The sequence below is a fragment of the Scylla paramamosain genome, chromosome 25 (assembly GCF_035594125.1).
Source record: "Scylla paramamosain isolate STU-SP2022 chromosome 25, ASM3559412v1, whole genome shotgun sequence".
Taxonomy (NCBI): Eukaryota; Metazoa; Arthropoda; class Malacostraca; order Decapoda; family Portunidae; genus Scylla; species Scylla paramamosain.
This window is the reverse complement of record NC_087175.1, coordinates 15,996,668-16,023,236: the sequence shown is the minus strand read 5'-3', so window position 1 is coordinate 16,023,236 and position 26,569 is coordinate 15,996,668. Positions and strand designations below refer to the sequence as shown.

Below are 26,569 nucleotides of genomic sequence, written 5' to 3'. Positions count from 1 at the left end.
CACTCTTTTTCTTGACCTAAACTTTTCAAACCTTGTTTAACACAGCTTGTTCTCGTCCTATACATGATAGAGAGCCCACAAAAGGTACTCAAGCCTTCCATCACCAGAATTTCATGCACTTTATATTTCTGAGCAGAACCATGCCAAGTCTGTTCTCCAACTAACCTAAAACTCCTTCATTAATAGAAAGTGTCAAAATCTTTCAAGATCTAACTCCCCTCATGACTTCTTGCATCTAGCCAAAAATATCTCCAATAACTTTGCCTCTTCTTCTTTCCCTCCTTTATTTCAACCAGATGGCACCACTGCTATCACATCTATCTCTAAAGCTGAACTCTTTCCTCAAACCTTTGCTAAAAACTCTACCTTGGACGATTCAGAGCTTGTTCTTCCCTCTCCTCCTGACCACTTCATACTAAATATAAATATTCTTTGCAATGATGTTTTCCATGCCCTCACTGGCCTAAACCTAAGGAAGGCTTATGGACCTGATGTGGTCCCTCCTATTTTCCTCCAAGACTGTCCCTCTGTGCTTGCACCATGCCTAGTCAAACTCTTTCAACTCTGTCAAATTCTACCTTTCCTTCTAGCTGAAAGTTTATTCCTAAAAAGGGTGACCATTTTAATCCCTCAAACTACCGTCCTATTGCTTTAATTTCCTGCCTATCTAAAGTGTTTGAATCTATTCTCAACAGGAATATTCTTAAACATCTATCACTTCACAACCTTCTATCTGATCGCCAGTATGAGTTCTGTCAAGACCGTTCTACTGGTGATCTGGCTTTCCTTACTGAGTTTTGGTCATCCTCCTCTTTTAGAGATTTTGGTGAAACGTTTGCTGTTGCCTTGTATATATATCAAAAGCTTTTGATAGTCTGGCACAAAGGTTTGATTCCCAAACTATCCTCCTACTGCTTCTTTGTAATTTCATCTCAAATTTCGATTCTGACCGTTCTATTGTTGCTGTGGTAGATGGTCACTATTCTTCTCCTAAATCTATTAACAGTGGTGTTCCTCAGGGTTCTGTCCCATCACCCACTCTCTTCTTATTATTCATCAATGACCTTCAAAACCAAACTTCTTGCCCTATCTTCTCCTACGTTGATGATGCCACCCTGCACTTTTACATTTCTTTTCATAGATGTTACTGTATGTAAAGTGTATGTACCAAGTCATTATTCCTCGGTAATCATAAGTGAAATGTTCAGTAGTTTTCTATTTGCGTGAAGATGTGTAATATGTGTAAGTATCATTATTCAATGCTATATTAAGCACCAAAGTCGATGTTCCCTTGTTAGTAGTGTGTGGTTAACCCACTGGTCGCCTGCGGGCGTCACTCACGGCTAAGTCGCGCTCAGAGAAAGACAGGTATGAAGGTGACCTAGGTAAATACTTTAATTTTTTAGTAAAAACTGATTGTCATAGTGCCAGGTTGGTTGCATATATTGTTAATGAATATTGTAATATGTTGAAAGTATTAAATATCAGTGTATAATGTTATTTTATAAGAAATTGATGCCAAGAACTTGTTTGCAGTTCTTACAGTCATGCCTACCTCATCAGTAAATGTCAAGGGAGAGAACTGCCTTTCCTCGACCCTACAATGATGAGTGTGATCAGTAAAACAGATCACCTGAGAGCTAATGAAGACCTGCTGGTGTGGCTACAGTAAGAACTCGTTCCCACAAGTAAGAACTCAATCCCACAAGCAAGAAATTGGCTCCACATGAGACCGTAGCAAGACTGAGTCACGGGACAAGGGGACGCTGATGTAAGCATATAGGTTGACCTCTGAGGCTCCGGGGTCTGCTCTACCCTTGACGACTACCACTTCCTTCTACCCACAGTGCCTCGCCACCATTTTGTAGAACCCATGGTCACAGGCAAGAAGGTATAATAGTATGTATGTGCACTGAATTGAGTAGCCTAAGTGAAAGAAAATTACCCACAATTAGCTAATATTAAAGTGGTAATTTTAATTCCTCTTTCAATGTCTCAGTGTTGACACAATTAAGTTGTTAGATATGTCTGATACTGAGGAAATTAATGCTGTAGATAGTCTTAGGGAAGGTGAGGATGCGCAAGTGGATAAGGATCAAGCTTATAATGAAGAAGTTAGTGTCAGGGGATGAGTGCTGACCGACAAAAGAAGGGAATATCAAGTCAGTGTAACCAAAGGAAGAGCAGTCCTGTAAGCATAAATGGAGCAGTGTTACCAGCAAAATTAAGGAAAGTTTTGTAATATTGTAATTAGCCTCTTTGAATTAGAGCCCATGTGAAATGAAGAAGTAGAGGCATTATGTGTATCAGTATTATGTAGAATACACAAAACTGGTGGAACTAGAGCCAGAAAGGTCTGAGGAGCTAAAAGAAGAGCTGGAACACAACTAAGGAGTTTACCATGAAATATTAAAAAGTATAGAATGTAAATGAAAAGAGTTAAAGAATGACAAAAGATCAATTTGTTCTAGCAAATGGTCTAGACATTCTAGAGTCTCATCTGCTTCATCGTGTTCATCAGTACAAAGAAAGCAAGAAGCAGCAGCAAAGGTAACCAGACTTAGAAAGGGAATGGAATATCATGATAGTTTATCAGAGGCAAAAGTTATGTTAGCTAAGACAAAAGCAGAGGCAGAAGTCATGTTAGCTAAGACAAAAGCAGAGGCAGAAGTTATGTTAGCTAAGACAAAAGCAGAGGCAGAAGTTATGTTAGCTAAGACAAAAGCAGAGGCAGAAGCAATGTTCTCAAAGAAAAATAAAGAGAGATTTAGCAGTCGCTAGTGCAGAACTTAATGCTCTTAGCTTAGTTGAAGAAGTAAAAATGCTTCCAGGTGATGATGAAAGTGTAGGGAAGCAGTTATCTTCAACAATACATAGAGTCAAAATGAAATAAAGCACAAGCAATTGCAAATCAACAAAGTGACAATGCCATGCCTCACAAATATGTTACATTCCATGACCTACAGGAACTTACCTCATGCAATAGAGATAATGAATTGATGACAAATGAAGTAGATGGACAAATAGTTAGTGAACCTCAAGCACTGAATCTCGACCCTACAGCTCAAAGTTTTGTACCAGGTTCTCACAGACACACTCATGATGTCAACATGCCTGATAATGTGAGACAGAATCGTCAATCTTTTTTCCCATCCTGGGGGAACTTTTGCAATTAACATCCCAAGTGGAGCCTCCCTCCAATAGAACCTAACATTTCTGATGGAGAACCCATGAAGTTTCCAAGTTGGATGAAAAACTTTGAAACTTACGTAGAATCTAGAACTTCTATTAGTAGAGAAAGACTTGCCTACTTAAACAGGTATACAACTGGTGAGGCAAAGGATGTTATTAAAATGTTAATGCACTTTAACTCTGATGCTGACTATGGGCAAGCAAAGAAAATTCTTAGGGATAGATTTGGAAACAAAAGTATCATAGCTGATGCTTACACAAAAAAGTTAATGAATTGGCTACCAATCTCTCAGCATAACGGTCCAGCATTAACAACACTCAGATTTTTTGAAGTGCTGTCTAGCTGCAATGAAACACACTTTTCATTTGTCATTTCTGAACTATCCTAGGGAGCAGAGAAAGGTGCTAGCAAAACTCCCTGGTCATATTGTTCATGACTGGAGAAAGCAAATAATGACGTATCTTGACACTAACAGTAATAACAGCACTCCTAGTAGTGATGAAGAGCACCATCCACCCTTTGAAATGTTAAGTAAGGAAGCAAAAGCAGCAAGCAATCCCTTTGTCCCCTGGGATTCGGTAAATAGGGAAGTAAATAATTGGATCAAAACTCAAACAAAAGCAGCCAATTGGAAACCAAGGGAATCAAACACCATGACAAAGAATAGAGGGAGTAGAACTTTCATGGCTAAATCAATTGAGGAAAAACCAATGTGCTCATTCTAAAGTAAAGCAAGTGTACAAGCCAACAAACAGTATCCTAAGGAGCAGGAAAGTAAAGGACGGTTCTGTCAGTACTGTACAAAGGATCATGTTTTAGATAATTGCAAGGAATTTGCCAAACTTGACAGTAATACCAGGTACACATTTGCTAAAGAAAGATGGTTATGTACTGGGTGTTTAAAAATGGGTCACAAGGGAAAAGATTGTGGAAGGAAAGCATGTAAAGTATGTCAGAGATACCATCCCACAGCTCTTCACAACGATGATATGCCAAGAACTGAGAGCCAAAGGGTGTCAGAACAAGCAACTCAGCCTAAAATTGATAAACCCACAACAGTAGTAGCAAATAAAGTCAAAGTGACAGAATCAGTGACGCATGACATGCGCACCACGATAGTTCTTGTATGGTTACATCATGTTAGTAATGAAGAGAATAAAGTTTAAGTGTATACCCTGCTGGATGAGCAGTCTGATGCTTCATTCATCAAGGAAAGCACTCTGAATAAATTGAGAGATAGTGGCCCACCAGTATGCCTTAAATTCACACAATAAGTGGAAAACAAATCACTGATTCTACAAAAATTCATGGACATAATGTGAGAGGTTATAATGAAGAAATGGAATAATCCCTTCAGCATATTCAACAGAAAACATCTCAGCTGGTCGGAGTCAGATACCAAGGCCTGAAAGCTTGTAACTGGCCCCACTTAAAGGCAATCTCTGACAAACTAATGAAATATGACCCAAATGTTGACATAGGACTCCTCATTGGTCTTGACTGCGCAGAAGCCATTATGGCAGAAGAGCAAATAGCAGGTGATAGTAGGACATGTAAGAATGTAGGACAGAGCTAGGTTGGGGGATCATTGGTAGAATCTCTCCTCATACAAGTCTAGTGGAGGATACAGTGGTAGTCTACAGAACAGTGACACAAGAAGTAGAAATCAATGAAGAAAAGAGGGTTAATTTCTTAGTGGTTCCTACTAACACCAGAGATGACTAATCCTTCTCTAGTGAGAGATATGTTTGAACTTGACTTCAGTGATAGAAAGTCAGCTGACACTCCATTATCATATGGAGATAAAAGGTTTATGCGTAAGATGAAAGAAGGAGTACATCAGCTGAAGGATAGGCATTATGAGTTACCCCTTCCTCTTAAAGATGATAATGTCAAGCTTCCAAACAACAAACTGTTTGCAGAGCGGAGACTCAAGAAGTTAAGAGCTAAACTTGAGAAGGATAATCAACACAAAGGTGATTACAAAGTGTTAATGGATGATAAGTATAGGTTATGCAGAGATTGTACCAACAAAGGATTTAGATAGGAATGATGGTAAGGTCTGGTACATTCCACATCAAGGAGTCTATCATATGAAGAAGCCAAAGAAGTTGAGAGTTGTATCTGACTGTAGTGCAAACTACAGGAACCAGTCACTAAACAATCACCTGTTACAAGGCCCAGACCTTACCAACAAACTTGTTGGAATGTTGTGTAGGTTTAGGCAAGAAAGCATTGCACTTGTATGTGATATAGAAGCAATGTACCATCAAGTGAAGGTCAACCCAGAACACAGAGACATGTTAAGATTCCTTTGGTGGAAAAATGGTGACCTTAATAATGAGATAGCTGAATACAGGATGACAGTTCACCTGTTTGGGGATACATCGTCTCCAAGTGTAACTAACTTTGCACTTAAGAAAACTGCAGATGACTATGGGTGTGGATCTGATGCAGCCAAGTTTGTAAGAAATAACTTTTATGTTGATGATGGTTTGAAGTCAGTAGCTACAGTGGATGAAGCTGTCACTCTTATTCAGCAGAGCAAAAAAATTATGTTACAAGGGAGGTTTTAACCTTTTTAAGTTCTTGTCAAACAACAAAGATGTATTAGCTGCAATTTCTCCTCACTAGAGCAGATGAAGTTAAAAGTTTCGATTTTAGTAAGAATGAAGACACTGCTTATAGAAAGAACTTTGGGAGTTGAGTGGTGCACAGAATCTGACATATTTCAATTTAGAATAAAGCTGAAAGACAAGCCACTCACCAGGAGAGGCATTCTGTCAACAGTGAGCTCTATACATGATCCATTAGGTCTAGTGTCACCTCTCATACTGACTGGAAAGAAAATTTTACAAGAATTATGTAAGAATGCAGTTGAATGGGATGATGAGGTGCCAGATTATATCAAACCTAAGGATGAGCTGCACAAACTAGATCAGCTAAAAGTACCTAAATGTTACAAACCTGATGACTTTGGGGAAGTAGAAAAGGTTAAACTCCATCACTTTTCAGATGCTTTCCAAGAGGGATATGGCCAGTGCTCATATGTTAAATTAATTAGCAAGACTGGCCAAATTCATTGTGCATTAGTAATGGCAAAGTTACATGTCACACCTCTAAAACCCATGACAATTTCCAGACTAGAACTAGCAGCAGCAGTGGTGTCAGTTAGAATCCATAAACTCCTTAAGGGAGAACTTGAGTATGATAATGTGGAAGAAGTATTTTGGACAGACCACAAAGTAGTCCTTGGTTACATTGCAAATGAAGCAAAGAGATTCCATGTATATGTTGCAAATAGAGTAGAAACAATTAGAGATCACACTTCACCAGATCAGTGGAAATTTGTAGACACAGTATAACCCAGCCGATCCAGGGGTATGGCAGCAGATGAATTGTGTAATAACAAGATCCTGTGGAATGACCCAGAATTCCTTTGGCGGCATAGTAAAATGGATAGCCATCCCTCAGTACAAGGTCATAAATGAAAATAACCCTGAAGTGAAGAAAGTTGTATGCCATGCTATAGGTACACAACAGCCCACAGATATATTAGAAATATTTGAGTATTTTTCTGATTGGTTTAAAGCAAAGAGGGCAGTTGCTGTATGCCTCAAGCTTCTGAACAGTTTCAACGGAAAAGATGATGGCACTACTAAAGTAAAAGGAGACCCATATGAGCCAGTGAATATAGCAGAAGTGTCAGAAGTTGAAAATGAAATTATAAAACAACTGCAAGCAAAGACATTCCAAAGAGAGATAAATGTACTGAAATCATCTGCTAACCATAATTCCTTAATAATTAGAGGGGACAATGGCAAAGGAACAAAAGTGATAAACAAGACCAGTTCCCTCTATAAGTTAGATCCCTTCATTGATAAAAATGGTATCATGAGGGTAGGAGGAAGATTGAAGCTTTCCAATCTGACAGATGAATCCAAACATCCAGTCATCCTTCCCAAAACATCACACATAACCCAGTTGATAATATGCCACCACCACAAAAGAACACATCATCAAGGAAGGGGCATAACTTTAAATGAAACCAGGTCATGTGGATACTGAATAGTAAAAGGACCATCATAGAGAGGCCAATACATAGTTTAGTATTGTTGTTAGAAGGTGATGCATAATAATAGACCGGAACCTCCCCGCCAAGGAGTCAGTGTAACAAAACATATTAGGCGCTAATCCTAGTTTTAAGGTACATACTAATGTTAATTTAAGGTAAATTGTTACACAATTTAGGGGAGCCATGTTACTGTACGTAAAACGTATGTACCTCATATCGTTATTCCTCGGTAATCATAAGTGAAATGTTCAATATTTTCTATTTGCATGAAGACGTGTAATATATGTATCAGTATTCAATGCTATATTAAGCACCAAAGCCGATGTGGGCTTCACTCACGGCTAAGTTGCACTCAAACAAAGACGGGCAGGAAGGTGACCGAGGTAAATACTTTAATTTTGTAGTAAAAACTGATTGTCATAGTGCCAGGTTGGTTGAATGTATTGTTAATGAATATTGTAATATGTTGAAAGTGTTTAATATCAGTGTATAATGTTATTTTATAAGAAATTGAGACTGAGAACTTGTTTGCAGTTCTTACGGTCATGCCTACCTCATCAATAAATGTCAGAGAAAGAGAGAACTGCCTTTCCTCGATCCTACGATGATGAGTGTTATCAGTAAAACAGATTACCTGAGAGCTAATGAAGACCTGCCGTTGCGACTACAATAGACGTCCAACACTTCAGGAAGTAATCATTTCACGCAAGGAAGCCACAGAACGCCTGACTTCTGATCTTTCCAAAATTTTTGATTGGGGCAAAGCAAACTTGGTATTGTTCAATGTCTAAAAAACTCAATTCCTCCATCTATCAACTCGAAACAACCTTCCAGACAACTATCCCCTCTTCTTCAATGACACTCAACTGTCCTCCCCTTCTATACTGAACATCCTCGGTCTGTCCTTTACTTATGATCTGAACTGGAAACTTCACATCTCATCTCTAGCTAAAACAGCTTCTATGAAGTTAAGCGTTCTGAGACGTCTCCGCCAGTTTTTCTCTCCCCCCCAGGTGCTAGCTCTGCACAAGGGCCTTATCTGTCCATGTATGAAGTATGCTTCACATGTCTGGGGCGTTCCACTCATACCGCTCTTCTAGACAGGGTGGAATCAAAAGCTTTTCGTCTCATCAACTCCTCTCCTTTAACTGAATGTCTTCAGCCTCTCTCTCATCACCTCAATGTTGCATCTCTAGCTGTCTTCTTCCGCTATTTTCATGCTAACTCTTCTGATCTTGCTAACTGCGTGCCTCCCCTCCTCCCGCGGCCTCGCTACACAAGGCTTTCTTCTTTCTCTCACCCCTATTCTGTCCACCTGTCTAATGCAAGAGTTAACCAGTATTCTCATTCATTCATCCCTTTCTCTGGTAAACTCTGGAACCCCCCATCTGCTTCTGTATTTCCACTTCCTATGACCTGAATTCTTTCAAGAGGGAGGTTTCAAGACACTTATCCTTCAATTTTTGACTACTGCTTTGGACCCATTTCTGGGGTATATATATATATATATATATATATATATATATATATATATATATATATATATATATATATATATATATATATATATATATATATATATATATATATATATATATATATATATATATATATATATATATATATATATACAGAGAGAGAGAGAGAGAGAGAGAGAGAGAGAGAGAGAGAGAGAGAGAGAGAGAGACAGACTCAGTCTAAGGGAAAAAAAAAAAAAAAATATATATATATATATATATATATATATATATATATATATATATATATATATATATATATATATATATATATATATATATATATATATATATATATATATATATAAAAGGGTCCCCACTGAGGTGCTGTTCCCTAATCAGTCAAAAACGGTCATCAAAATTTAAAGAATAAATGTCTTGAAACCTTCCTCTTGAAAGAGTTCAGGAAATACAGAAGCACGAAGAGAGTTCCAGAGTTTACTACAGAAAGGGATGAATGACTGAGAATGCTGGTGAGAGGAAAAAGAAAGTTTTGTGCAGCAAGGCAGCAGCATAAGGGGAGGTATACAGTTATTAAGATCAGAAAAGCAGTTAGCATGAAAATAGCGGTAGAAGATGGCAAGAGATGCAACACTGCGGTGATGAAAGGCTGAAGTCAGTCAATTAGAGAAGAGTTGATAAGATGAAATGCTTTTGATTCTAACCTGTCAAAAAAAAAAAAGAGCACTATGAGAGGAACCCCTCCATACATATGACGCATATCCCATACATGGACGGATAAGGCCCTTGTACAGAGTTAGCAGTTGGTGGGGGGGATGAGAGAAACTGGCGGCGACGACTCATAACGCCTAACTTCATCGAAGCTCTTTTAGCTAGAGAGATGTGAAGTTTCTGGTTTATATTATAAGTAAATGACAGACCGAGGATGCTCAGTGTAAAAGAAGGGGGCTATTAAGTGTCACTGAAGAAGAGGATATAATTATCTGTGCTAGGGGGTTGAGCTAGCACATGTGGTAATGTCCAAATCCAGGGATAACAACAAACACTGAGTAAAATATCTCCCAGTATAATAACAAACTGCCAAGTATAGAGTAAACCTAAATGGCCTAGAGGCCAGCCGCTGACTGACTGTGTGAGGGGGCGCACGTGATGCCACCTATGGAGAGATAAAAAACAAAAGGGGATCGAGAGGCGTTGTATTTACAAATTATATATATATATATATATATATATATATATATATATATATATATATATATATATATATATATATATATATATATACGAGTATATATATATGATAAATAGTAGTAATAATGATAACAATAGCAGAAGGAAAATGAACTTATATACATGTGTACATCCTATCATATAGCTCGGCCACACTTATGATGCGACCCTGCAGCGAAAACATAAAAAAAAAAAAAAAAAAAATCAAATATGAAGACACAATAATGAGAAATATGGATATGAACATGTAGTGTGCATATCTGTGTAAGGCACACAAAATAATAAATGAAGGCAAAACAAATATGTAAATGCACATAAAAAAAAATGTACATAAAATACCATAAGTCACAAGAATAATAGTAAGGAGAATATGAAATATGTGTAGATATATAAGGACAAATGTGTAAGTGTGTGTAATTGGAGAAGGCACACAAAAGCAAATACAGCGACATAATAGCAAGAAAGCAGAACAGATTCATTTTCAAATTTCAGAAAATAACAAAACAGCGTGCTGTTCAGTATTTAGTTGATGGAATGCTGGAAGACAGTATCATCCAAGAATCACACTCTCCATGGAACTCACCTCTGTTTTTTGGTTACCAAGAAAGACGGTTCTTTTCGTGCTGTAGTTGATTTTTGGAAAGTTAACTCCGACCATCCATGATCATTATCCTCTTACTGTTTTAAGTGACCTTTTGCAGTCCATTGGGAAATATAACACTGTATTCACTACTCATAACATCAAATCAGATTTTTGGCAAATTCCATTGGATTCTAATTGCCGTGAGATTACTGCCTTTTCTACGTCATCAGTTCATTGTGAGTGGCTCTGTGTTCATTGTGAGTGGCTCTGGGTTTACATAATTCGTCCCTGACTTGCCAGCGACTTGTTAATAGTCTTTTTCAAGGTCTTATTGGCGATGGTTTGTTTGTATACCTTGATGATTTGATTTTGGTGTATCATGATCTTGAGTCTCACTTTGACAAACTCAAAACTGTTTTGCAAAAAATTCAAGGTCTTGAAAGGCATACCTTGAATGGCAGCAATGAACTTGGGAAGAGTGAGAGAGTGCTCTGGACAAGACGGCACTAATCTTTACGGCGCTGTGGTTGACGGCTATGAAAATTTGACGGAGAGGCCATTACAACTTGCTCTTGCTACCATTCTAGAATTCTGAAACATTCCTCTGTCATGTGGTTACTTGGACCATGAACAAGTCAGAATTTAGATGGACGCTCAGGAGACATCCGAGGTCTCGGGGCTGGAGATGGTGAGTGAGTATACCGTGTCTGAGCAGAGGAGTGAAAGCGGACAGGAAGCTGAAGAGTCATATGAGGTCTCAGAGCCGGAGATGGTGAGCACGTATATCGTGTAGGAGCAGAGGAATGAAAATGGACATGACGACCAGGCGAGGAAGGTTTAGGACGAGAGTGGCTTGAAAACTGCTTTGAAGGCACATTCTTATAAGTTGTGTCATGCTCAGGTGGAGGCGAAGAGCAAGCAGACTGGAGTTTTTTCTTAAGAAAGCAATATGAGTAGGTGTGACCATCTTTGCAACAACAGGTGCATGAAAAAAGTTGAATGCCGGGACGAAGGCAACACTTGATAGAAAATACAATCAACGGCAGACATTTGAGGTGGTGAAGGTGCAGGAGATGGGTCACTTACAACAGGTGACAAGGTATGAGCATGAGGCAATTCCTGCAGTTTATTACTGATTTTCATGGCAAAATCAAAAAGAGAGTCAGTGGGTTTAATCTCAATGGTGGAAGCAACACGTCTTTCCCAAGAGTAAGATAATTAACATAACTTGTGAGCTCTAAGAAGACTTGTAGTTTATCTAGACTCATCTGGCCATTTTGTATCCAGTTTCCAGACTTCAAAAATGCAATAGCATCACGTGCATACTTGGTAGCATGAACTTGACCAACCATGTGACCTACATTTTCGAGCTACGTAGTAAGCGACTCAGCATAATGAAAAGCCCAAAGAAAGGAATCGTGAGTCTGTGAAGCTCCAAAGGCATGCAAGAAATTACAACGAAACTCAGTATAGCCACCTTGAAGCATACAAGGCTTAAAGCAATGAGCGGACATCATGATAAAGACAAGTGATCCTGGAATCAACTGCGACCGTACAAACATCTTGTCTGCCCCCGAGGTGATGTTACTGTTTGACATCAAGTCCTCACATTGCTGTACAAGCGACAATGCAGAGTAGTTGGATCCTCACCTCCAAATGTTTTAATGGTAGGGTGCTGGAGTTTACTAGTGGTTGCAGGAGGAGCCATAGTGGCAGCAACAAAAGCAGAACCAGTACCAGTAAGCAGAGTAGAAATGCTAGGATTAGACATTGCAGAATTGCCACTTCTTAAAAGCATTTACCCCCCCAAAAAAAAAACTAAAATAAATACACAAAAATACCAAAAAAAAAAAATACACAAGAGAAATGTACACAAAAGTAAACACAAAGACACTAAATATAAATGGAATAATATATCAGCAATAACATATGTGGAATTATAATGTGACTAATAGTAAAATGTAAATCAAGTGACAAAAAAAAAAAAAAATCTAAGCAACTGCTGGCAAAATATGGCAAAAATTAAGCAAATATTGGTTTGCTATGCAGAATGAACTTATATTTGCAAAAGCATACACGTCCAAAAAATCAGTACACAAGTATGAAAAGATAAAATGGTAGAATAACAGTTCCAGGAGTGAGCACAAACATAAATGAGTTAGGCTGATTCGGTCTCAATAAATTAAAAAAAAGTTATAACACAACCCAACTGGATAAGGGGTAGACTTGGGGATGCTGCAGCTTCAGCAAGGAGAGGTACAGGTATGGGCAAGCGTAAGGTAATGACTTGTCACAGGAAGCTGTGGCGGCCCAGGGGTTGACAAAGGCAGTCTCAGGGAACATCACAACACACACACAGCAAACAGGTAAAACAGACAGGTAAAACTGGCACACGGTTACTGCAGGGCGGTCCAAAACAAATAAAAATGCACAAAGACAAAAATATATATGCCTAGGGAAAAATTGTACAAATGCAAGAAAATGTGGTATATAAAAATGCTACACACAAGCAAAAAGACAGTAATTGTGGGTGTATGTATTGAAGGATGCGTGTATAGCGGTGGTTAATGGTGTAACAGTGTAGAAAGACACATCACAATGAAAAAGCAAAACACAAAGCCCTAAGAAAAGAGAAAATGAAAGGATGATGCACAAAATGACGGCACGATAAGAACAGCGAATCAGAGAGCGAAATAAGTTGCCGCGGCCAATCAGATGAGGAAAAATGTAAAATGTAAACAAATGTAAACAGAGGAAGCAATACATGCAAAAATGAAACGCCAAAAACACAGGAGCAAAGGCGGTAAATCCCCCCCAAAAATATTCACCGTACAAAAAAATTAGAGAACCACAGCAAGGCAAATAAATATCATATACTTAGATAAAAGATGTAGAGCTATAGACAGGACAGGAGGCTGGGGGATGGTGGTGGATGCTTATCACAAGCAGGCAGGACCAGGACAAAGCACAAGAGCTGGGGGACAGGCAGGGAACCAGCCGGAGACAAGGCAGACTCCGCGAAACGTGTAGGAAGATCCAAATCGTAGAACAGGCCGCAAAGCCTATTAGGCACTCAGCAAATACAGCGGCAGTGTGGAGACAGGAACACCGAAGTGGATCTAGGCGGCAGCGCAGAGAAGTGATGCATCCGTGACGGGACGGGGACGACAACGCACGTGGTGGTGTGCCTGGGGGCTAAAAGCAGTGAAGGCAGCCCAGAAATCCCAAAATCACTCAGGATAGGCACAGAAAGGAGCTTGGTAGCAGGTGGCACACTAAAGGAGGCTCGGCCAAAACAGGAACAGACGTGATAAAAGCACGAGACGGGAGCACGTAGTGTAGAGCTTGGACACGTCAACAAAGGGAGTCCAAAGGCATCCACAAAAAAAAAAAAAAAAAAAAAACCACCAAAATAGTCACAAAATAGGCACTGTGGGAGCACCGCCTGAGTCCCAGCAGACATGGTTCGTCCAAGTCGGCGACGTACACCGGCAGCCGCTCCAGAGCGCTGCCCACGCCGATACGAATATCTACTGGGCCCTTGAGCTGCACACAGTGCCCCGTCACGCCACACAGCTTCTGTGGCGCGTCTGGGACTCGAGAGGCGGCCAGCATGTCAGGCCGCACCAAAATCTTCTCAGCTCCGGTGTCCACTGTCAGGCGGCATGGGTTGCCGTCCACTGAGCCCTCCACCTGCATCGCGCTGGTTGTCCGGCGGCAGCTTACACAAGGCGGGGCCCGGGGACTGAGGACAGTTGGGGTTCGGCCCCCTTCTCCAGCCTGTCCGAGTTTCCCGCCTGCACCTCTTCCTTTGGCTTGGGGCAGGCACTGTAGCGGTGGCCAGACTTGCCGCAATCCTTGCAGCAAGGCTGAACGGCATCAGAACCCAGCCGGTCGAGAGAACCTGTCCTTCGTTCCCTCGGGCACCGACTGTGTCTGTGGCCCTTCTCGCCACAGCCCCAACATGAGCCACGCAAACCGTCTGAGCTTGCCTTCCTCGACGGTGGCTTCTCCACCTTCGCCTTCCGGCCTCGGAGGTCACGGCGGGGTTGGGCGGCCGCCCCTTGTCCGCTGGTCATCTTCAGGAAGGCCTTAAATTCCAAGGCCCTCACCAGCGCCACCTTCAGGTCCCCAGGGTGCGCCTGCTTGACGTAGATTTGCAGCTGCTGGTCGTCTAGGGCGTCAATGAAGGAATCTCGAGCCAGCACCACAATCATTTCTGGGGCCACGGGATACGACCTTCTTACCAACGCCTCCACGTCCTGCGCCAACTGGGACTCCGTCTCGCCCCGCTCCCTAGTCCTCTTCTTCAGGCGAGCCCGATACACCTCGGCCTGGTGGTGGTGCCCGAAGCGGCACAGAAGGGCCTCTGCCACACTTCCATAACAGGCGCGTTGGGCTGGCGGCATGTGCCCCAAGACCTCCACAGCGGAGCCTCGCAGCGCTGTTGCCAACTGAAGCGCCTTCTCAGCCTCGTTCCAGCCCTGGGCAGAGGCTAGCATCTCGAACTAGGCGACGTAAGCCTCCCGGGCTACCTTCCCGTCGTACTCCGCTGGCTTGCGTTTCCCCAAAAGCTGGGAAGCCGAAGGACTGAAGGGTGGAGAACGCGACTCGTGCGGGCAGCTAGAGGGGCGGCCGGGGGAGGGAGACAGAGGGGGTGATGGCGGCAGAAGGGGGAGTTGATTGAGCCCCAGCCTGCCACCAGCCAGGCTCAAGGGAGGGGTTCCGATGGCTCCCCAGCCCCCTGAAGCAGCTACCGGCTCTGACACGACGCTGCGAGGCCCCCCGAGCCAAGGGTTCTTGCCCAAGCAGGCCCCAGCAGGTCCGCCATCCCGGCGGTTAACGCCAGAACACTTGGGGCCGCCTGTTCCTCCGCGTGCGCTGTTGCCAGCTAGCGCCGCTGCTTCTCTGTCCTCACCTCCTCCCTTAGGCCCTGGACCTCACCTTCCAGAGTCTGCACCTTGTCCAGCAGTTCATTCCTAATGCTGTCGGTGTACTGCTGTGTTTCTGCCTTCAAGGACGCGACGCTGCTCTCAAGCACATCCTCAAGATGGCGAACCTGGTCGTGCGCCCGTTGAGCCTGCTCACGTGCCCTCTGAGCCTGTGCCTCACGGTCCACTGCCATTTCCTGCCTCATACCGGCCAGCATGGCAGCAATCAAGTCCATCTGGCCCGGTTTAACTTCACTCGGTCCACCCTCGTCCCTGTCATGGCGGCCATCTTGTGACTCCATGATAACTCACCGTCTCTCACTGCTCACTGTTCCCCGGATCTCACTCTATGACACCACTTGTTGCGCCCACCCCTCACTCCGGGCGGGCGTGTTATCCACACGGGCACAGGTTGAGGAACTAGAGCAGCGGGACCTCAAATAAGTCACACTCTGAACGCTGGGACAAGGCACACACACACGAGGCCAGGGCACAAGGGAAAATACGGGCTCTATTTCCTAGGTTTATTGACAAATCCTCCGCAAGTACACTGCTTTTCAAGTTCACAGGGGCACCACAAATTTCCTAGGGCACGACAGGCACTCAAAAGGGCACTCAACAGGCAAGGAAACACTTCCAAAGCAGGCAGGCACACGCTCGCTTCCTCTGGGGCCACGCTTCTCTGCTCTCTCTCTTTTCCCGCCTCTCCCAGTGTTGCCACATCCAACAGTGCTGCCACCCGCACCCATACCCCAGGTGTAACAATATATATATATATACGAGTATATATATATATATATATATATATATATATATATATATATATATATATATATATATATATATATATATATATATATATATATATATAGTAATAATGATAACAATAGCAAAAGAAAAATGACCTTATCTTCCTATTATTTATCAGTGATCTTCTAAACCAAACTTCTTGTCCTATCCGCTCCTACGCTGATGATACAACCCTGCACTTTTCTACGTTTTTTTCATAGACATCTAACCCTTCAGAGACTAAACAATTCACGCAAGGAAGCTACAGAACGCTTCAAAAACTCCATTTTTCCAGCTATTTTTCCATCCTATCATATATTTGGTAGGTTGTGTCGAGTTGATAGATGGAAGATAGATGTAGCAAGGAAGCTACAGAACGCTTCAAAAACTCCATTTTTCCATCTATTTTTCCATCTTATCATATATTTGGAAGGTTGTGTCGAGTTGATAGATGGAAAAATGGAGTTTTTGAAGCGTTCTGTAGCTTCGTTGCATGAATTGTTTAGTTTCTGAAGGGTTAGATGTCTATGAAAAAACGTGGAAGAGTGCAGGGTGGTATCATCAGCGTAGGAGCGGATAGGACAAGAAGTTTGGTTTAGAAGATCACTGATAAATAATAGGAAGATAGTGGATAACAGGACAGAATCCTGAGGAACACCACTTGTTCCAGAGTGGTTTTGAATTATGAATTACCGCTGGACACTGTTCATTAGTTTCTTACATTTGTATAATAGGTAAAGTCACTCTTGGTGAGTTTTTGTGGTTTTCAGATAAATGTCAAAGGTGAACGTATAAAAATATGTATATTTAGATATATGTACAGAGTTCTGGAGAAGGGCGTGGCGTGTACGGGACAACGGATGTCCTCTGTGTGGTACAGCGTTACACCCTGGCAAGAGACTGCCGGAGCCGGCACAAGGGTCGCTTAGCGCCTTCAAAAAGTGCTGACAGTAGAAATAGGGGCGGGTTGACCGCACTCACAGTACATGAATATATTCATAATTATAACTCTCTAATTTTATAAATAAGGCAAGGGAAAAGCTACTTATAGCTAAGAATAATACATGCCAAAATACATTAGGGAGAGATTAATTATGGAGAATACTTAGATACTTAGATAGTGTGTGTGTGACGTAGAGTGACGTGATCATATCCGCCCCATCCTTATCCGCCAACACACACTATCTACACTTATGCATATATGTATACATACACTTATATTGCTAATCAGGCAAGGTATTATAAATACAATACATATTATTATTAATTATGAGACACCGTTACACACTGTTAATAGATTTAGGAGAACAGTGATCGTCTGTCACAGCAACAATAGAACTGTCAGAAAGGAAACTTGAGATGAAGTTACAGAGAGAAAGATAGAAGCCGTAGAAGGGAAGTTTGGAAATCAAAGCTTTGTGGCAGACTCTATCAAAAGATTTTGATATGTCCAAGGCAACAGCAAAAGTTTCACAAAAATTCTTGAAAGAGGATGACCAAGACTCAGTAAGGAAAGCCAGATCACTTGTAGAGCGGCCTTGACGGAAGCCATACTGACGATCAGATAGAAGGGTGTGAAGTGATAGGTGTTTAAGAATCTTCATGTTTAGGACAGATTCAAAAACTTTAGAGAAACAGGAAATTAAAGCAATAGAACGGTAGTTTGAGAGATTAGAACGGCCACCCTTATTAGGGCTGAATGTAGGCAAAATTCTAGGAAAAAGGAAAGGTAGATGTTGATAGGCAGAGTTGGAAGAGTTTGACTAGGCAAGGTGCAAGCACGGAGGCAGTTTCGGAGGACAATAGATGGGACCCCATCAGATCCATAGGCCTTCTGATGGTTAAGGCCAGCGAGAGCATGGAAAACATCGTTATGAAGAATCTCAATGGGTAGCACGAAGTAATCGGAAATGGGGGTTGGGGAGGAGAGGGAGGAACAAGTCCTGAATCATCCAAGATAGTTTTTTTTTTTTTTTTCGAAGCGAAGAGTTCAGCTTTAGAAATAGATGAGATAACAGTGATACCATCATGCTGAAATAAAGGAGGGAAAAATGAAGAAGCAAATTCAGTGGAGATATTTTTGGCTAGGTGCCAGAAATCACGAGGGGAGTTAGATTTTGAAAGATTTTGACACTTTCTATTAATGAAGGAGTTTTCCTTGACATGATTCCGGGCAGAAATATTAAGTGTATTAGATTCTGGTGATGGAAGGCTCAAGTACTATTATGTGGGCCATCTCTCTATCATGCAAAGCACGAGAACATGTTGTGTTAAACCAAGCTTTGGAAGGTTTAGGTCCCAAAAGAGTGAGAAATGTACGCCTCCATGCCAAACACTGTCATTTCTGTTATGTGCTTAGCACACAGAGACCGGTCTCTGACATGGAAGCATTAGTCATTCCAAGAAAAACAGAAAATTAGAATAATACCTCCTCAGCCGTACTTCCCCAAATAAGGAGAGGAAAAATGGCAATGGCACCTCCGCTCTGTGGGATCCTGAGGAGGGAATGGAGCGACAGGACAAGATACAGATATGAAGTTGTGATCGAAGGAATGTGTACACTTGCAAACACCACGCCCCATGAACAATTCTTCTCATTCCAACATAACTCAACTCATGAAAGGTCTCTAACCTCATGGCGAATGACTCTAGGGTCTGTATTGCTAAAGAGGTTTGTGCAGAGTAAGAATGAGCCTCTCGTAGATGAGGTTGAACTTATTGGTATAAATCTCACTTATGCTAATATCAGGCATCCTGATGGGAGAGAGTCAGTTGTGTTTGTAAACTGACCTGGCCCCATGTCCATCCAGCTTCATCTGAGAAACCAAACGTCATTCATCAAGCCAGCCTAGAGTAATCGGAAGGACAGTTTTGCCAGAACCAGTGTTATAAGAGGAACTAGATATTATGATCCCATAGTGCCAAAAACTAATGATCAAAGATGCTATGCCGGGACTAAGATCTAGTCATATATCAAAACTCATGTTATATGGGTGTGACTAGACTTGATTAGGTTTAGAATTTTTTTTTTTTGTTGTTTTGTACTATGCGTTTCCTTTTTTAGGGAAGAAGAATGTGGTATTGGCTAGTTAAGTATTTTATATTTTGCTTGTGTGATTCTCCATATTTTCATGTTTAATAAGAGTGGCGTTTCATACTTTGTTTACATCTGGGGATCAGGGGGTGATGGCAACTCATATCTCGTGCTTCTGTGTTGCATGATCCTTACCCTATGGCCTTTGTGGGTTCAAGGAAACGCATTTAAGTTTTTTTATAAATTTTACTTAATTTGTATTATTACATATATTTGCATTTAGACGATCATATACGAAAATTGGATTAATCTCGACGTAAATTCCATGAAATATCTCGAGACACTCCACATTACACTTCACACAATTGAAATCACTTCACGCAATTAACAATTAATGATAAAACACACCCTACACAGACCCCACAACTAATATTCAATATGGAACCACATCCTACACCTATCCAATCCTCCTTTGTCAATATATAACGTCAACATTTTACTCTGACTGCCTTACAATTGTCTGGCTCTACTTAGTGGTACTGTGGCAGACGGCTTGCCCGTCTTGACCCTCTCTGGTCTGCCATCGCTATCTGGTTTGTCTCCCGTCTATTCCGGTCTCATACACCTGATAATATACACGAAATGTTAAAGCGACTTTTTTTTTTTTTTTTTTTTCCCCAATAAGGCTTCCGTTGCTGTAAGATTTATTTTCCAATATTTCGATCATATGGTTTATTTTCTTTCATATAACTTTCAATAAAGCTCATTTTCGAGTAAATATATTGATTTTCCTATGCTTTGATCATGTGGCTCAGTTTACTATACTTTCAGTAAGGTTAATTTTCAAGTAACTATTCCCATACTTCGATTACACAGTTTATTTCTCCTTAACTTTCAATAAAATTTCATTCTCGAGTAACTTCGGTAAATCACATCTCCATCTTATCAGGAACAAGAAGGAGGCGCTTCTTGTGTGCCGGTTGTTCGTCTTGTCCACGTCATTTGCTGCTGGTGACCTCTGCTTCCCTTGTGTAGTAATTCTATGATAACCACATGGGTATTTCTTGTAAGCTGATGCTAATCTCCAGCTCGGTTAGTCTTTTGTTGACTCAGCGTATCTTGTTCTCGGTGGTCACGTCTCTTCTCTCATCTATCAAGGTGGTGATAGCTTCTTGTAATCTTGGTACCTGCTTTCTGTTTATCATCTTCCCTCATTTATTCTTTCTATTTTCTTGCTTTCGTCTTCATTTCTTCATTCTTGTCTCATTCTTCTACCTTTTGTGTTTCATTTCTTCTTCGTGATTCTTGGGTTACAAAACAGATCTTCCTAGGTAATTAGTATACTAGTTGATTGATATTAAGAATGCAGCTATATTTATTAAGTACAGGGCTACGTACTCCTATAGAATAAACGAGTTCTACAACTAAGGAAGTATGTTCTGTTTCCAGACTACACTAAAAATCTAAACCTAAAAAAGCTTTGGGTAACCCTAGCCCAGTATTTATTACTTTTTTTTTTTATGTCACAATAGTAGGTAGTTTTATAACTCTAAAAAGAGGTGATCTGGTAGGCATTGAGTGATCGATTGTGAGACATGTTGGACGAGGGGCGTGTTTAGTAAGCTGTGTTTATTCCTTCAGGCAAGATTCTATAGTTAATGATATTTTTTCTTTAATTGCAATCTACACACACCCATCCACCCACCCACACACACACACACACTCACCCACCCACCCACCCACACACACACACACACACGCACACTATCACACACACACACACACCTACACACCATCACACTTTTTTTTATTTATTTATTTTTTTTTACTTTGCTATTCTTAGACAGAAAAGAGGCATGTTGGTGAATGTAATGGATTGACATGAATACTGTTTTCAGTCATACTGCATGCAAGCTGATCTCAGTATACATGGTTAATAATAGCAAATGTTGTTTGCTGTGAACAACAACAGCCACTTACAGTGTTGCACGGTGTCGCACAAAAACAGACAAAATTAATGGCAATTTAATTTCTATAATATTTATAGCACGTGTTTATAAAACTAAAATTGAATGAGATTTTCCTCTTAAATTCCTTCATGTAGAATTAGGATGGAAGAATGATTCTTAGTTTTACTTAGCATAACTGTGAAACAAATATTATACAATTGCATTTAAATCTAGAAGAGAAATTGCCTTGTGATTTTAAATTTGCCTCAAACATTATTTCCACGAAACAAGTAAACTAGCCTGAAAAAATATATATGTATTACAAATAAGTCCACTTCTGTGCTTTTTCGGGTCGAAATCCCTAATGAATAACATTTCCTATGTTTTCTGCATTGACATATTAGCTGCTTAATAGTTTTCTTTTACCCCAGACTACTAAGTCTAAGTTTTAAGTCAGTCAGTCATTACTGCGTGGGTTTTCAGTCTAACAAGAATGTTATTATTACTGGTATTTGAATAAGAGTGTTCAAACATTTACTTTACAGTCATGTAGCTTAGCATCGTCTTCTGTATCTTTCTCCACAGCTGCGCACACAGTGAAATACATCAGGATTTTGCTTTATTTAACAAAGTTTAATTATGATGCTGTCAGCACTTATATAGACTGCAAAATGCTATATTCTTTTTTATCTCTGCTGAAAATAATGATGAGTGATGAAAAAAGAAAAAAAAAAAAAACTAAGTAAAATATAATTAGTTATTACATAGGAACTCAAATGCATTGCATGTTCCCATAGCAGCGAGTGAAGTGGGGTTCAGGGTTTCAGCAGGTGCACACGAGTCCAGAAGAAAATGCTCGGGATAGAGGATCTTACTGTTCTCGGTTGGTAGGGAATTCCAGAAGTCTCGCTTCTGGCAAAGGAAAAGAATTGTTGTTGGAGGGCGTGGTTATGCATTATTATTGGAAGTGTGGTAACCATAAACATTACACCAGAGGATTTCTTGTTTTAACTTTTTTCTACTAACAGCACAGCGACTGCGAATCAGAAAAAAGCAGGCTGGTAAGCTTTCCTTACCTGTTCATCGATACACTGCATGGTTGGGTTGGTGGTGATGGACAGAAATTTGACAGGCTTCTTGGGTGAAACGGGTGTCCATCTGAAGCCCAGTGTGCCGTTGACAGTCGGGTTCCTGAAAAAAAAAAAGGATGGCATATTAAACTGTATTCTATCGAGGGAAACATGAAGATTGTCATATATTTATGACCTTTAGTAAACATACCCTGTGTGTGCAAAGTTTGTCCAAAGGGTCACCATGATATCACGAACGTGGAGATCCTGTGGACGGGTCAGAGGGCCCAACGGCGGAGGGAAGTTGAAGAGATATCTGTTATCGTCACCGTGTCCCGCCACTGAAATGTAAAGAAGTGTTTCATTTGTAACTACATGATACAAGACAACTGAAACAGTTCCGAACTACAGGAAAAAAAAATCACAATAGCGTTTTAATATGAAACATTAACAAAAAGAATAAACAAAAGCGCCCATACAAAGAAGAAAGATCAGATCCAATCTCAAGTTGAAGGAATACAGTTCTGAAACTCTGCTAACGTTTAGTATACTCTTGTGGAAAGACAAAGACAACGAGAGGCTTGTAAGACAAATAATAACCGTAGTGCTGAAAATAAATTAATGGGAATGGCAAAGCTTTCAGTGGTGTAAGATAGCCGATCTTCATGCCAAGCAAGCTTAAGCACAATCTCGGTATACTTACGTTTTCTCTGGATGTAAGAATTTGTCAGCAATGTATGCTGGGACTTCTCGAGGTAGTGGTCAAGCCTGTATGCGAAGGTCTTGCTATGAGGTTTTTTGCCGTGTAACTCAGCAGATTGTAGGGCGGACATCCCGTAGGCAAAGTCTGTCACAAGCTTTCCAATAAACAGGTTGATTATATATATATATATATATATATATATATATATATATATATATATATATATATATATATATATATATATATATATATATATATATATATATATATAATGAAGTACCAGCTGCCCACCAGCCAGCCTGGGCTCACCTTAACTTCACCACTGGAGTGAAAACTAAAAAAATCTCCTGTCAGGGCAAACAAACATAAAACATACAAATAACACTTTAATAGATATCAAAATAAATTAATACACAACTCGTGTAAACTCACAAAAAAAAAAAAAAATAAATAAATAAATAAAAATAAATAAATAAATGAAACTTAAACACCTCAAGATTTCCAGCTGAGGGACACGGCGGGTAACCCTCGTTCACACAAACGCTTCTGGTCCCCTGCGAACAGTGATGACAGGGGTCTCACTCTTGTCACCACAATCTGATAGGGCTCAGGGTGGCCACTCACTACATCACTCCTCCAGTAGACAGGCACACACTGGTGAAGACGGCTGCACCTACGGTCCGAGGCATCACCGTGAAACTCTTGCTATGCTAACAAAACCACACAATCCAGAACTCAAAACCAACACCTCAAATGTCCGTGTTCCGCGCCAAAATCCCTCCCGTTCCAAAAAAAAAAAAAAAAAAAAATTCCGATCAAACCCCACACTAAACGGCTGAACATCACGATGCGTCTAGCTCCGCTATAATATAATAAAAATACTATAATAAAAAAAGGCCCTCTGAGGTGACGGTTCCCGAACAATCAAAGGCGGTCGTCAAAAATTGAAGGATAAGTGTATTGAAACCTTCCTCTTGAAAGAAAGTGTCAAAATCTTTCAAGATCTAACTCCTTTCGTGACTTCTGGCACAAAGCCAAAAATATCTCCAGTGACTGCTTCTTCATCTTTCCTTCCTTTATTTCAACCTGATGGCACCACTGCCATCTCATCAATTTCTAAAACTGGACTCTTCGCTCAAACTTTTGCTAAAAACTCTACCTTGGATGATTCAAAGCTTGTTCCTCCCTCCCCTCCACCCTCTGACTACTTCATGCTACCCATTAAAATCCTTCTGAATGATGTTTTCCATGCCATCGCTTGCCTAAACCCTCGGAAGGCTTATGGACCTGAAGGGGTCTCTCCAGTTGTTCTCCGAAAACTGTGCCTCCGTGCTTGTACCTTGGTGCAAAGGACAGGCGTCCGTCCTTCTTCCTCCTTCTGCTCTCTCTCTCTCTCTCTCTCTCTCTCTCTCTCTCTCTCTCTCTCTCTCTCTCTCTCTCTCTGTATTGTATGATACTGTGTGAATAACTTTTCTATAACTTATTTTTCGTGGTAATTGTTGCGCGTAATCTCGATTTGGGGCAGAGCAGATTCGTGGCACTGTCATCTCACTCATTTTAGTTGCTTTGGCTGTTCGAGCTATTGCTCTGGAGGATGTAATGATAGGACCTCTATTGGGCCTTCTCTTCTAAAAATACTTATTCTTGCTGTAAATAAGCTATTTCTCCCGGCTGTGAAAAAAAAACAAACACACACGAGCATTTGGGAGATGCTTTCATCGTGGGAGTGATCCCTGAGAGGCTGAGCCTCTAATCTCTCTCTCTCTAACCAGACCTGACCCTACCGATAAGCACCCCAGGTACTCGACCTAAATGAGAGTTATGTTGCCAGATGTTGTGATATTTATGTAAAATCCAGATTGTTTATTATCTTAAAACTCGAGCAATTTACAGCACTGCATTGTTTGATGAGCTAAATAATCCAAACTTAATACTTGAATTTCAATAAAATGTATAAAGAACTGATACATTTAAGATAAATTGTGTCATGTGGCAGAGTAGCTAACGGATTTCGGCCAACGCCTAAACGTTCTTTCAAAAATTAAAAAGTGTAGTCAAACTCTTTCATCTGTCTCTATCAACATCTACCTTTCCTTCTTGCTGGAAGTTTGCCTACATTCAGGCTGTTCCTAAAAAGGGTTACCGTTTTAATCCCTCAAACTACCGTCCTATTGCTTTAATCTCCTACCTATCCAAAGTTTTTTCAATCTATCTTCAACAAGAAAATTCTTAAACATCTATCACTTCATGAACTTTTATTTGATCTCCAGTATGGGTTCCGTCAAGGGCGCTCTAATGGTGATCTACTGGTTTTTCTTACTGAATCTTGGTTATACTCTTTTAGAGATTTTGGTGAAATTTTTGCTGTTGCCTTACACATATCAAAAACTTTTGATAAAGTCTGGAACAAAGCTTTGATTTCCAAACTACCCTCCTACGGCTTCTATCCTTCTCTCCTAAGCTTCATCTCAAGTTTCCTCTGACCGTTCTATTGCTGCTGTGGTAGACGATCATTGTTCTCCTAAATCTATTAACAGTGGTATTCCTCAGTCACCCACTCTCTTCCTATTTTTTATGAATAATCTTCCAAACCAATCTTCTTGTTCTATCCACTCCTACGCTGATGATACCACCCTGTACTTTTCCACATCATTTCGTCGAGGTCCAGCCCTTCAGAAAATAAGCAGTTCAAGTAGGAAGCCACAGAACGTCTGATTTGTGATCCCTCTAAAATTTCTAACTGGGCAGGGAAACTTAGTACTGCTCAATGGCTCAAAAACTCAGTTCCTTCATCTATCAACTCGACACAACATTTTTTTTTCAGTGACACTCGACTGTCCCCTTCTACAATGAGCGTCCTCAGTCTGTGCTTTACTTATAATCTAAACTGAAAACTTCACATCTCATCTCTTTCTAAAACAGGTTTTATGAAGTTCCGTATTCTGAGTCTTCTCTGCCAGTTTTTCTCACTTCCCGCCTGCTAACTCTGTACGTAGGCTTTATCTGTCTATATATGGGGTAAGCTTCACATGTATTGGGGGTTACACTCATACCGCTCTTTAAGACAGGGTGGAATCGAAAGCTTTTCGTCTTATCATCTCTCCTCTAACTGATTGTCTTCAGCTTTCTCATCGCTGCAATGTTGCATTATTTTCATACCAACTTCTCTTCTGATTTTGCTAACTGCATGCCTTCCCTCCTCCCGCGGGTTTGGTGCACAAGACTTTTTTCCCTCACCCCTATTCTCTCCACGTCTCTAATGCAAGAATTAACCAGTATTCTCAATCATTCATCCATTTCTCTGGTAAACTCTGGAACCCCCCTGTCTGCTACTGTATCCACCTTCTTATGACTTGAACTATTTCAAGAGAGAGGTTTCAAGATACTTATCCTGTAGTTTTTTACTAATGTTTTCGACTCTGTATGGTGACCGGCACCCCAGTGGCCCCTTATTTTTTTCTTTGCAATTCTGTTGCCCTTGGCTGGTGTCCCTCCTACATAAAAAAAACAAAAAACAAAAACAAAGGAGGAAAT

General features: G+C 40.7%; 1 protein-coding gene across 7 annotated transcripts in view; it reads right to left on the bottom strand.

Moving 5' to 3' along the window:
• Nucleotides 1-21,112: 21,112 nt before the first annotated feature.
• The window catches only part of LOC135113231 (carboxylic ester hydrolase-like), a 137,824-nt gene continuing 132,367 nt past the window's right edge, over nt 21,113-26,569 (bottom strand). For 6 of the 7 annotated variants that reach the window (XM_064028401.1, XM_064028402.1, XM_064028405.1 and 3 more), the window contains 4 exons: nt 23,036-23,189; nt 22,544-22,673; nt 22,339-22,453; nt 21,113-22,174 (listed from right to left, as the gene is read on the bottom strand). In XM_064028401.1, the coding sequence (XP_063884471.1) occupies nt 22,016-22,174; nt 22,339-22,453; nt 22,544-22,673; nt 23,036-23,189 (558 nt within the window). In that variant the 3' untranslated portion in view covers nt 21,113-22,015. The remainder of the gene's footprint in view (nt 22,175-22,338; nt 22,454-22,543; nt 22,674-23,035; nt 23,190-26,569) is intronic. The other variant, XM_064028408.1, reaches the window with a different exon arrangement.